Below are 14,231 nucleotides of genomic sequence, written 5' to 3'. Positions count from 1 at the left end.
CCGCATGGGTCCTAGTTTTGCCTGTCATTTTGTGGGATATGTCGAACATTCCTTGTTCCAGTCCTACTCAGGCCCCCTCCCCCAACTCTTTTTCTGGTACATTGATGACTCCATCGGTGCTGTTTCCTGCACCCGCCCGGAACTAGAAAACGTCTTCAACTTTGCTTCTAATTTCCACCCTTCTCTCACCTTCACATGGTCCATCTCCGACACTTCCCTTTCCTTTCTTGACTTCTCTGTCTCCATCTCCAGGGATAGGCTGTCTACTAATATTCATTATGAGCTCACCAACTCCCACAGCTACCTCGACTACACTTCTTCACACCCAGCTTCCTGTAAGGACTCCATTCCATTCTCCCAGTTTCTCTGTCTCCGACGCATCTGCTGTAATGATGCTACCTCCAACAAGGATTCCCCCCCACTGTGGTTGACAGGGCCCTCAACCATGTCTGGCCCATTTTCCACACCTCTACCCTCAGCCCTTCCCCTCCCTCCCAGAACAGCAACAGGGTTCCCCTTGTCCTCACTTTCCACCCCACCAGCATCCAGATCCAAAGGATCATCCTCCGCCACTTCCGCCACATCCAGTGTGATGCCACTACCAAATGCATCTTCCCCTCCCTTCCCCTGAAAGCATTCCGAAGGGATCGTTCCCTCTGTGACACCCTGGTCCACTCCTCCATTACCCCCACCACCTCGTCCCCTTTCCATGGCACCTTCCCCTGCAATCGCAGGAGGTGTAATACCTGCCCATTTACCTTCTCTCTCCTCACCATCCAAGGCCCCAAACACTGCTTTCAGGTGAAACAGCGATTTACTTGTACATTTTCAATTCAGTATACTGCATTTGCTGCTCACAATGTGGTCTCCTCTACATTGGGGAGACCAAACACAGATTGGGTGACTGCTTTGCGGAACACCACCACTCATGAAAGCATGACTCCGAGCCTCTGGTTGCTGCCCATTTCAACACCGCCACCGCCACCCCCGCCCGCGCTCATGCTGATATCTCTGTCCTGGGATTGCTGCAGTGTTCCAGTGAACATCAACGCAAACTCAAGGAACAGCATCTCATCTACCGATTAGGCACACTACAGCCTGCTGGACTGAACATTGAGTTCAATAATTTCAGAGCACGACGGGCCCCCCATTTTACTTTTATGTTTAGTTATTTTTTTCATATTTTTTTTTTTTGTGTTTATTTTATTTTATTTCATCTTAGTTTGTTCAGTTTGCTGACTGTTTTTTTTCATGTTTGTACTTGCGACTGTTCAATTTTCAGTCCATTTACACCCTATCTGTACTAATGTTTTGTCTTTCAACACACCATTAACATATTGTTTGCCTTTGCTCCACGACCTTCTGCTCAGCTATTCTGTAATTCAATAATTTCAGAACATGATGGGGGGCCCCCCTTTTTATGTTTAGTTATTTTTTGTTTTTTCCTCTCTCCTTTTTTTATTTGGTTATTTTAGTTTTTTAAGTTTGTTTCTACTGTGCCTACCCACTGTTTCTGCTTTAAAAATTTTTCTTTAATGTTTGTGCTTGTAGTGCTTTGTGCTTTGCAGTCAATTCACACCCTCTCTGTACTAACGCTTTGTCTTTCAGCACAACATTAAGGTCTGCCTTTGTTCCATGACCACCTGGTCAGTTATTCTCTGTGACCTTGTCCAATCTTCACCTCCTTTGTTATCTCTTGCCCCACCCCCTGCTTTACTTGCTTATAACCTTTTACATTTCTAATATTTGTCAGTTCTGAAGCAGGGTCACTGACCTGAAACGTTAACTCTCCACAGATGCTGCCAGACCTGCTGAGTATTTCCAGCATTTCTTGTTTTTATTCCAACTTTTCCAACCTAGCCTTGTGACTAAAATTCCCTATTCCTGGAACCATTCTGGTAAATCTCCTGCACCCTCTCAAGGGCCCTCACGTCCTTCCTCTTGTGTGGGGACCAGAACTGGATGCAGTACTCGAGTTGTAGCCTAACCAGAGTTCTATAATGGCTCAGCATAACTTCTTTACCTGTCTTTGAGAACTCGGGTATGAGTAGGTGTGTCCTTAAGCAACACTGATCAAACATTGGCAAAATAGTTTGAAAATGAACATAAAAACTTTGAACAAGATGTACTAACAATAAAAGCTGCACAGTTACTGTTTATAACTTTTTTTAGAAAGTAAAGTTAAAACCAGGAGTGCTGATGACATCATTGGGAATGAAAATGGGAAAGAAACTGCTGTTTATCCTCAGGAGCAGTTTCCCCAGTGTTCTCACGACTCAAGATACAAAGTAAGAAGAAAGAGAGGAGCACGAAGACAGGGGCATGATTGTTTGTTTTAGTGGTTTAGTTACCTGGAATGGAGACATGTGTAAATTAAATGAAATTTATGATCACCATGTTTCCTTCTCCCTTTGCTATTTCATTGGTAATAGATTTTACACCTTGTTCACTGTAGAACACAGCACAGCTCCTAGTCCCTGTAATATGTCAAAAGCACTCATTCCCTTTGCACAGTGTCAAACAGGATTCATAGTCTGCTCCAACAAAAAAGCAAGATACTGCAGATGCTGGAAATCTGAAATAAAAACAGAAAATGTTCAATACACAGCAGGACTGGCAGCATCTGTGGAGAGAGAAATAAATGAGCAAAGTAGGAATCCTGTTCTGATAAAACAGCAATGACCTTTAACCTTAACTTTGTATCTCTCTCCACAGAAACTGCCCGAGTTGTTGAGCTCAGACAGTGTTTTATGTTCTTATTTCACACCCTGCTCCCCGTACACGGTCAAACACACTCGCACCCTGCTCCCCGTACACAGTCAAACACACTCGCACCCTGCTCCCCGTACACAGTCAAACACACTCGCAACCTGCTCCCCGTACACAGTAGAAACAGAAACATAGAAAATAGGAGCAGGAGTAGGCCATTTGGCCCTTTGAGCCTGCTCCGCCATTCATTAGGATCATGGCTGATCATCCAACTCAGTAACCTGTTCCCGCTTTCGCCTCATCCTTTGATCCCTTTCGCCCCAAGAGCTCTATCTAACTCCTTCTTGAAAACATACAATGTTTTGGCCTCAACTGCTTTCTGTGATAGCGAATTCCACAGGCTCACAACCCTCTGGGTGAAGAAATTTCTCCTCATCTCAGTCCTGAAAGGTTTACCCCTTATCCTTAGACTATGACCCCGGTTCTGGATTCCCCCACCATCGGGAACATGCTTCCTGCATCTACCCTGTCAAGTCCTGTTAGAATTTTATAGGTTCCTATGAGATCCTCCCTCACTCTTCTGAACTCCAGTGAATATAATCCTAACCGACACAATCGCTCCTCAAACGTCCGTCCCGCCATCCCAGGAATCAGTCTGCACTCCCTCGATAGCAAGAACATCCTTCATCAGACAAGGAGACCAAAACTGCGCGCACTTTCCAGGTGTGGCCTCACCAAGGCCCTGGATAATTGCAGCAAGACATCCCTGCTCCTGTACTCGAATCCTCTCACTATGAAGGCCTACATACCATTTGCCTTTTTTTAACCGCCTGTTGAACCCGCATGCTTACCTTCAGCGACTGGTGTACGAGAACACCCAGGTCTCACTGCATATTCCCCTCTCAGTTTATAGCTGTTCAGATAATCTGCCTTCCTGTTTTTGCTACCAGAGTGGATAACCTCACATTTATCCACATTATACTGCATCTGCCATGCATTAGCCCACTCACTCAACTTGTCCAAATCACTCTGAAGCCTCCTCACAACTCACCCTCCCAACCAGTTTTGTGTCATCTGCAAATTTGGAGATATTACATTTAGTTCCCTCATCCCTTGGCGGCACAGTGGCGCAGTGGTTAGCACCGCAGCCTCACAGCTCCAGCGACCCGGTTCAGTTCTGGGTACTGCCTGTGTGGAGTTTGCAAGTTCTCCGTGTCTGTGTGGGTTTCCTCCGGGTGCTCTGGTTTCCTCCCACAGCCAAAAGACTTGCAGGTTGATAGGTAAAATTGGCCATTATAAATTGCCCCTAGTAGGTGGTAGGGAAATATAGGGACGGGTGAGGATGTGGTAGGAATATGGGATTTGTGTAGGATTAGTATAAATGGGTGGTTAATGGTCGGCACAGACTCGGTGGGCCGAAGGGGCTGTTTCAGTGCTGTATATCTATATCTAAATCTAAAAATCTATATCATTAATGTATATTGTAAATAGCTGGGGTCCGAGCACCAATCCCTGCGGTACCCCACTCGTCAATGCCTGCCATTCGGAAAAAGACTCTTTTATTCCAACTCTTTGTTTCCTGTCTGCCAACCAATTTTCTATCCGTCGCAATACACTGCGCTTTAATTTTACATGCATTTTACAGCGCGCTCGCTCACCCCCCCCCCCCCCCCTGCCCCCCCGCGGGAGCGGTCCAGCGCGCTCGCTCCCCCCCCCCCCCCCCCCCCCCCCTGCGGGAGCGGTCCAGCGCGCTCGCTCTCCGTGCGCAGTCCAGCACGCTCGCACCCCGCTCCCCGTGCGTTGTCAGATGGGACTCATATCCTATTACCTTTGTGTAATTATATAAGTATAGTATTATACTTTATTGATGAAAAGTAGCAGAATATTGGATCTAATTCTGCTAAATGCAGTACTGATTGTGTGTATGTGTGCGTGCGTCTGCGTGTCCTTCTAAATACACTGGGATCTCCACCACTGTCTGATTCGAATATCATGTTCTCCCTAGTTGAACTTGTTTTCCGTGAGTTTTGGAAGGGCTATTCAGTGATGCCTCATTGGTGGAGATAGCCCACGATTGAATATGATCTTTTAGTATTAGCAAGTTGGAATAGATGGAAATCTGCTAGAGCTCTGTATTCGCTCCGAGGTGCCATTGAACACACCTGTGTGGTCTATGAAGACAAGAGCAGGACCACTGCTCCTATCTGATGGTAAGATAAATCTGCCTTAGGACTGTTTGCATATGTTAATGCATGGTTTGTTATTTCTTTTTAAAGCCAAACCGGGACTAAGTCTCCTTGAACTGAGAATTGAAGAGTTGCGGCATCACTTTCGTGTGGAACATGCTGTGTCGGAAGGGGCAAAAAACGTCCTTCGCCTGCTGGGGTCAGGGAAGGTTCACGATAAGAAAGCACTGTCTGAGGTAACGAGTCAGAAACCAGACCTGTTTTGGAAGTTAGCTGTCCTACATGTCATGTATTTGCTGATAGTTAGGCTGTTATATGACAGCAGTCCACTTTTGTTTGGACAGCTGTGGATTTGAGTTCATGTTTTAATTTCATCAGAACCGGTCACTGAGATTGCTGCTTTGTAATTTACGCTCATATTTATTGTTCACTACAACTTGTAGTTCCTATTCGTTTCAACGTGGCTGATTTCAATTGATTTTCCGATATTTCACTTGTTCATCTTTAATCTCTAGACTTGTATTGTGGAAGAAAAACATGTATCCAAAGTTAAAAGAAAGGATTTAGGTAAGGAAAGACTGTGGTGGTTGACTGGTTTGGCAACCAGAAATGTTTGTATAAACTAAAGGCATCTATTACTCAGCTGAACAGAATTTAGCTCAGCTAAAGAAAACGAAGGCTGTTAATATATCAGTATCTGAGGAGTTGAGTAGAAGTCAGCACTACAGCCATTAGCGAACATCCCCACTTCTGACCTTATGATGGAGGGAAGGTTATTGTTGAAGCAGCTGAAGATATTTGGGCCTAAGGCAGTGCCTTGAGGAGCTCCTGCAGCTGTTTCCTGAGGGTGAGATGATTGGTCTTCAGCAACCAAACCATCTTCCTTTAATGATAGGTCTGACTCCAGGCAGTGGAGTTTTCCCCCTCATTCCCATTGACTCCAGTTTTGCTAGAGCTCCTTGATATATTCGGTCAAACACAGGTCACTCTCGCCTCACCTGTGGAATTCAGCTCTTTTGTCCATGTTTGAACCAAGGCTGTAATGAGGTCTGGAGCCAGGTGGCCCTGGCGGATCCCAAGCTGAGCATTGGTGAGCAGGTGCCACTTGGTAGGACTGTTGACAACACCTTCCATCGCTTTGCTGATAATTGAGAGTGGACTGATGGGGCAGTAATTGGCCAGTTTGGATTTGTCCTGCGTTTTGTGGACAGGACATTTTTGACGACTTTGGGCAAACTTCAGGGCGACAGAGAGGTGCAGTGGTTAGCACCGCAGCCTCGCAGCTCCGGCAACCCGGGTTCAGTTCTGGGTACTGCCTGTGCGGAGTTTGCAAGTTCTCCCATAGCCAAAGACTTGCAGGTTGATAGATAAATTGGCCAATGTAAATTGCCCCTAGTGTAGGTGGGTGGTAGGTGAATGGTGGGGATGTGGTAGGGAATATGGGATTAATGTAGGATTAGTATAAATGGGTGGTTGTTGGTCGGCACAGACTTGGTGGGTCGAAGGGCCTGTTTCAGTGCTGTATCTCTCTATGACTCGATGACTCTATAACTTGTTCTCCTTGATTATAAGCATTAACAAAACCATGGTCATGGGACAAGGTGTTGTATCTCCACCCCTGATCACAGTAAATAACACCCCACTGGAAGTGGTTAGCAAATTCTGCTACCTTGGATCCACGCTGACAGACAATCTGTCCTTTGATGCAGAGCTCGATACACACATAGGGAAAGCAGCTACTACCTTTGACCGACTTGCGAGACGTGCATGGAATAACACTGAGCTGATCCTTAGGACCAAGCTGGTGGTTTATAAGGCCTGTGTACTCAGCACCTTGCTGTATGGCTATGAAACATGGGCAGCTTACAGCTGCCAAGAAAGGAAACGCAATAATTTCCATCTTTGTTGTCTGTGGGGCATTATCCTGGTAGGACAAAACCATGAATGTTACAGTCCTCTCAAAGGCAGAGCTCCCACGTGTGTCATCACTAATCAAACAGACACGTCCGCAGGATGGAAGACGGTCACATACCCAGGGACCTTCTATACAGCGAGGTAGCCTGGGCCAGACGACCAGTGGGGTGCCCAAAGCTTTGCTACAAGGATGCTTGCAAGTGTGACATGAAGGCCCTAAATATCGACTATCGCACTTGGGAGTCACTAGCTGGCAAAAGAGGGAAATGGCGATACATCCTGTGGACTGGTGTGCACAACCACAATGACCACTTGCTACAGCAGCTTGGCAACAGGCGCCAACGTCAAAAACAACGACTCAGTGTTATTTGGCACTTTACGTGCAGCACTTGTGGCAGAACCTGCCTCTCAAGGATTGGCCTTCACAGCCATCAACAATGGTGCATCAAGAGAAGACACCCCACCTAAATGGATTGTTTGCTGCGTGTCCATCTTTTGTAGATGGAAGGATGCCAGTCAACCATGCCAGTGTTGTAGCTGTACTGGAACAGCTTGGCTGGAGGTGCAGCTAGATCTGATGCACAAGTCTTCAGTATTGCAGCTGGGATGTTATCAGGGCCCATAGCCTTTGTTGCATCCTGTGCCTTCAGCTGTTTCATGATATTATGTGGAGTGAATCAAATTAGTTGAAGATTGGCACCTGTGATGCTGGAGACCTCAGGCAGAGGCCGAGATGGATCATCCACTCTGCATGTCTGGCTAAAGATGTTTAACAATGCTTCAAGCCTTGACTTTTGCACTGAAATGCTGGTCTCCCCTAGGATTGTTTCCCCTTCCAATAGTTGTTTAGTTGTGCACCACCATTCTTGACTGGATGTTGCAAGACTGCAGATCTGATCTTTTGGTTGTAGGATCACTCAGCTCTATCTATAGTATATATGTAGTCCCGTGTTGTAGCTATGCCAGATTGGCATCTCATTTTTAGGTATGCCTGGTGGTGCTCCTGGCATGCTCTCCTGCACTCTTCATTGAACGAGGGTTGGTCCTCTGACTTGATAGCAAGTAAAGTGAGGGATGTGCCAGCCAATGAGGCTACAGATTGTGGTTGCATACAATTCTCCTGTTGCTGATGACCCACTGCCTAATGGATGCTAGGTTTTGAGCTGCTCTATCTGTTCTTAGCATATCCCATTTAGCATGATGGTAGTGCCACAGAATAAGATGGAGGGTATCCTCTGTGTAGACAGGTCTTTGGCTCCACAGGACTATGCGTTTACTCCTACCAATACTATCACGGACAGATGCATCTACGACAGGTGGATTGGTGAGGACGAGGTCAGTAGGTTTTTGGCTCTTGGTTCTCTCACCACCTGCCACAGGACCAGTCTGGCAGGTATGTCCTTCAGGACTCACCCAAGTGGTGCTACTGAGCCACTCTTGGTGATGGACATTGATGTCAGACACACAAAATGCATTCTGTGCCATTGCTGTCTTCAGTGCTTCTTCCAAGTAGTGTTCAAAATGGAGGAGCTGAGGGAGGGTGGTAGGTGGTAATCAGCAGGAGATTTCCTTGCTCATGTTTGACCTGGTGCATTGAGGCTTCATGGGATCTGGGGTCAATGTTGAGTACTCCCAGAGCCACTCCCTCCCGACTATACCACTGTGCCGCCATGTCCGGTGGGTCTGTCCTGTCGGTGGGACCTGCTGAAGACACGTGACATCCAGGAAATTATGTATTTTAACAGAGTCCTTCCAGTGAGCCTTTTTAAAAAAAAAAAAAGCATCCACGGAATCCCTTCAGTCTCAAATGAATCCATCTCCACAATTCTAAAACACACGTCCTCAAAAAATATTAAAAAATGGAAGTACTTACATAACAAAAGTACTTTATAAATTTCTCCACCATGTCATAATTTATTGGTAATTCTCTCTTCTCGGGTCCACCTCACCTTTCACAGTTCACTTTTCACTGATATATTTATAAAATACCTTATTGATGTTTTAGAAAGAAAACCTCAAGCCTTTGCTATCCTTGGGTATATAAGATGATTAAGGGGATTGACAAAGTAGATGTAGAGAGGATGTTCCCTCTTGTGGGCAATCTAGAACGGGGGGGATCATAGTTTTAGAATAAGGGGTAGCAGATTTAAAACAGAGATGGGGAGAAATTACTTCTCTCAAAGGGTCGTGAATCTGTGGAATTCACTACCCCAGAGTGCGGGGACACTGAGTAAATTTAAGGAGGAGATAGACAGATTTTTAATTAGTAATGGGTTACGGAAAACAGGCAGGAAAGTGGAGTTGAGGCCGAGATGAGATCAGTCATGATCGTATTGAATGGCGGAGCAGGCTATAGGGGCTGAATTGCCTATTCCTGCTCTTAGTTCTTCTGTTCTTATCCTGCTCTTAACCTGTCACTTTATCTGTCTTTCTATCCATCCTCTTCTTAATGTTAATTGTTTTTTAACCTCTTTATTTGTCCATGGCAACAGACAACTGCTAGTTTTACAGACTTGCATTATTACAGTTAGTCCGCAGCGCAGAAACAGGCCATTTGGTCCAACTTGTCTGTGCTGCCGTTTATGCTCCGCATGAGCCTTCTCCCACTCCTCTTCATCTAACCTTGTCAGCTTATCCTCCTTTTCCTTTCTCCCTCATTGCTTATCTAGCTTTTGCTTCAGTGCATCGACACTATTCACCTGTTCGACCAGTTCGACCATTTGGCCTGGTTTGGTGTTGTGTTTCTGTGTAGCTCCAAGTTCTTAAGTGTAATATTCTGACTTCTCCCTTAAATTTTTCTACATTATTTCCCTCCACTGCTGATGCCATTCCGCACTTTCTGTGTAAAGTAGTTAAATGTAAACTCATCACCTTCCCTCTTCTAAGCTTTTAAGATACTAAATATTCAAATTTGGATATAATTCCCATTTTCTTTTACTCCAGCAGTTGCCCCAAGTATCTCAGCCATTACCTGGTTACTGTGTGGATTTTGCAACCCTGTAACCAGTCAGTACTAGATTCAGAGACCTGTACACCCTCATTGAATTCAGTCATATACTCTCTTCAAGGGCAGTCTCAGATCTTTCAGCTGGAACTTGGCAGCTTATTCCATACAACCGTGCTTATATTGAATAGACTACCTTGTGTGTAGCTGAGCCAGGTATCCCAGGATACGAGTCTAGTGGTTATGGTACTGGACTAGGAACCCAGAGGTTATGAGTTCAAATCCCACCAAGGCAAGTTGTAAAATTGAATTAAATAAATCTAGTAGCACCATGAAATCTGCCAGTTTGGTGTACAAACCCAACCGGCTCACTAATATATTTCAAGGGAGCCTGCCACTTCCCCTGGCATGGTTTGCACATGACTCCACTCTTAATGCCTACAGGGCAACTAGTGATGGGCATTAAATGTTGCCTTGTCTGTGTCGACCACATCCCAAGAGCCAATTTCTTTGTAGCTTTTTCATGTATTATTGGATTGTGAGCAGAACTGACAAGGCCAGTTATTACTCATTCCTAGTTAGCACGAGTCACTGCAGGTTTTATTGTACTGCTTGCAGCCCATGTGGTGAAGTTGCTGTCATGATGGTTCTAGCAGAGATGCTAACCTTTTAAGTATGGGAATCAGTGAGATGCTTCTCCAAAAGCTGCCAAGGTTTGGGGGTGGGGTTCGCAAATCCATGACAGTTGGCATGTCTGCTACAACCTCAGATAAAGGGGGCCATGAAAGTCATAGACTCATCATGACAAAGAAAGGGGCCATTCGACCCATCGACAGTAAGAGTTGGCAAATGGATTTACAAAAACATTTTGCATTAATGCTAGCTTTGTATTTTTGTCCATCATAAAGATTAGATTTACTGGCCTAGATTTTTTCTATCCAGCAGAGATCACTGGGAACCAGTAAACAGAACTCACTGTTCAAAACTGTTGCTGTTAAACAGCAATGCATATTGTACTGGTGCTTGTACAGTGCGCTCATGTGCAAGGGAGGAAGGACATTATGGTTTGGGGGAATGCGACAATGTCTCAGACACTGCAATCAATATCCCTGGGTACGTCCTGTCTCACCGGCAGGACAGACCCAGCAGAGGTGGCGGGACAGTGGTCTACAGTCGGGAGAGAGTTGCCCTGGGAGTCCTCAACATCGACTCCGGACCCCATGAAGTCTCATGGCATCAGGTCAAACATGGGCAAGGTAACCTCCTACTGATTACCACCTACCACCCTCCCTCAGCTAATGAGTCAGTACTCCTCCAGTACTCCTCCTTGGAGGAAGCACTGAGGGTGGCAAGGGCACAAAATGTACTCTGGGTGGGGGCCTTCAATGTCCATCACCAAGAGTGGCTCAGTAGCTCTCCTACTGACCGAGCTGGCCGAGTACTAAAGAACATAGCTGCTAGACTGGATCTGCGGCAGGTGGTGGGGGAACCAACACGAGGTAAAAACATACATGACCTTGTCCTCGCCAATCTGCCTGCCACAGATGCTTCTGTCCATGACTCTTGCTAAGAGTGACCACCGCACAGTCCTTGTGGAGACGAAGTCCCGCCTTCACATTGAGGATACCCTCCATTGTGTTGTGTGGCACTATCACCGTGCTAAATGGGATAGATTTCGAACAGATCTAGCAATGCAAAACTGGGCATCCATGAGGCACTGTGGGCCATCAGCAGCAGCAGAATTGTACTCAACCACAATCTGTAACCTCATGGCCCAGCATATCCCCCACTCTACCATTACCATCAAGCCAGGCGACCAACCCTGTTTCGATGAAGAGTGCAGGAGGTCATGCCAGGAGCAGCACCAGGCATACCTCAAAATGAGGTGTCAACCTGGTGAAGCTACAATCTAGGGCTACTTGCATGCCAAACTGCATAAACAGCATGCAATAGACAGAGCTAAGTGATCCCATAACCACCGGATCAGATCTAAGCTCTGCAGTCCTGCCACATCCAGTCGTCAATTGTGTTGGACAATTAAACGACTAACTGGAGGAGGAGGCTCCACAAATATCCCCATCCTCAATGATGGGGGAGCCCAGCACATCAGTGCGAAAGATAAGGCTGAAGCATTTGGAAAAATCTTCAGCCAGAAGTGCCGAGTTGATGATCCATCTCGGCCACCTCCTGAAGTCCCCAGCATTACAGATGCCAGACTTCAGCCAATTCGATTCAAACCACGTGATATCAAGAAACAACTGAAGGCACTGGATACTGCAAAGGCTATGGGTCCTGACAATATTCTGGCAATAGTACTGAAGACCTGTGCTCCAGAACTTGCCGCACCCCCAGCCAAGCTGTTCCAGTACAGCTACAACACTGGCATCTACCCTGCAATGTGGAAAATTGCCCAGGTACATCCTGTACACACAAAGCAGTACAGTCCAACCCGGCCAATTACCGCCCTATCAGTCTACTCTCAATCATCAGTAAAGTGATGGAAGGTGTCATCAACAGTGCCATCAAGCAGCACTTGCTTAGCAATAACCTGCTCAGTGATGCTCAGTTTGGGTTCTGCCAGGGCCACTCAGCTCCTGACCTCATTGCAGCCTGGTTCAAATAGGGACAAAAGAGCTGAACTCAAGTGGTGAGGTGAGAGTGACTGCCCTTGACTTCAAGGCAGCATTTGACTGAGTATGGCATCAAGGAGCCCTAGCAAAATTGGAGTCAATGGGGATACTCTCTGCTGGTTGGAGTCATACCTAGCGCAAAGGAAAATGGCTGTGGTTTTTACTTATTTGGAGATACAGCAGTGAAACAGGCCCTTCGGCCCACCGAGTCTGTGATGACCATCAACCACCCATTTATACTAATCCTACATTAATCCCATATTCCTACCACATCCCCACATTCCCTCGATTCTCCTACCACCTACCGACACTAGGGGCAATTTACAATGGCCAATTTAGCTATCAACCTGCAAGTCTTTGGCTGTGGGAGGAAACCAGAGCTCCCAGCGGAAACCTACACGGTCACAGGGAGAACTTGCAAACTCCGCGCAGGCAGTACCCAGAATTGAACCTGGGTCGCTGGAGCTGTGAGGCTGTGGTGCTAACCACTGCGCCACTGTGCCGCTGGTTGTTGGAGGTCAATCATCTGAGCTCCAGGACATCACTGCAGGAGTTCCTCAAGTTAGTGTCCTAGGCCCAACAATGTTCAGCTGCTTCATCAATGACCTTCCTTCTATCATAAGGTCAGAAATGGGGATGTTCGCTGCTATTTGCACAATGTTCAGCACCATTCGCGACTTCTCAAGTATTGAAGCAGTCCGTTTTAAAATGCAGCAAGACCTGGACAATATCCAGGCTTGGGCTGATAAGTGGCAAGTAACATTTGCGCCACACAAGTGCCGGGCAATGACCTTCTCCAACAAGAGAGAATCTAACCATCTCCCCTTGACATTCAATGGCATTACCATTGCTGAATCCCCCACTATCAACATCTTAGGGGCTACCGTTGACCAGAAACTGAACTGGAGTAGCCATATAAATACCGTGGCTACACGATCAGGTTAGAGGCTAGGAATCCTGCGACGGGTACCTCACCTCCTGACTCCTCAAAGCCTGTCCACCATCTACAAGGCATAAGTCAGGAGTGTGATGGAATACTCTCCACTTGCCTGGATGGGTGCAGCTCCAACAACACTCAAGCAGCTCGACACCATCCAGGACAAAGCAGCCCGCTTGATTGGCACCCCATCTACAAACATTCACTCCCTCCACCACTGACACACAGTGGCAGCAGTGTGTACCATCTACAAGATGCACTGCAGCAATGTACCAAGGCTCCTTAGACAGCACCTTCCAAACCCGCGACCTCTACCACCTCGAAGGACAAGGGCAGCAAATACATGGGAACACCACCACCTGCAAGTTACACTCCAAGTCACACACCATCCTGACTTGGAACTATATCGCCGTTCCTTCATTGTCGCTGGGTCAAAATCCTGGAACTCCCTTCCTAACAGCACTGTGGGTGTACCTACCTCACATGGACTGCAGCAGTTCAAGAAGGCAGCTCACCACCACCTTCTCAAGGGCAATTATGGATGGGTAATAAATGCTGGCATAGCCAGTGACGCCCGCATCCCATGAATGAATTAAAAAAAAAGTTTTAACACCAGAAGCTTTTATGTGAGAAGTTCGGAGAGCCAGCAGGTGAAGTAGGTTCACAGGTATGAACTCTACATCATTATGATATTTCTCCTCGATTGCTTGCAGTGGAGAATAATCATTCACTCCTGTGATTAGCCAGCAGAATTGTTGCATTGAAGTAGCAGGGATGAAGTTTGTTAGCAATTAGTTTGCATCTTTGAGCTCTCAACAATAGTCGTGTGTTCAGAGCACGTTTAAGTGAGACCGTGAGATGGACAAATCGAGACCCACAGAGAATCTGAGAGTTGATGCATCTCAAATCAG

At 46.5% G+C, this 14,231-nt stretch overlaps 1 protein-coding gene across 1 annotated transcript in view; it reads left to right on the top strand.

The window, feature by feature from the left end:
- The window catches only part of pkn1a (protein kinase N1a), a 242,454-nt gene that overhangs the window by 98,043 nt on the left and 130,180 nt on the right, over positions 1–14,231 (top strand). Inside the window, exon 5 of the mRNA XM_068020838.1 lies at positions 4,986–5,131. Within this exon, the coding sequence (XP_067876939.1) occupies positions 4,986–5,131 (146 nt within the window). The remainder of the gene's footprint in view (positions 1–4,985; positions 5,132–14,231) is intronic.

The sequence above is a fragment of the Heterodontus francisci genome, chromosome 43 (genome assembly GCF_036365525.1).
Source record: "Heterodontus francisci isolate sHetFra1 chromosome 43, sHetFra1.hap1, whole genome shotgun sequence".
NCBI lineage: Eukaryota > Metazoa > Chordata > Chondrichthyes > Heterodontiformes > Heterodontidae > Heterodontus > Heterodontus francisci.
The sequence above is the reverse complement of the archived record's forward strand: the minus strand, read 5'-3'. Positions and strand labels throughout refer to the sequence as shown.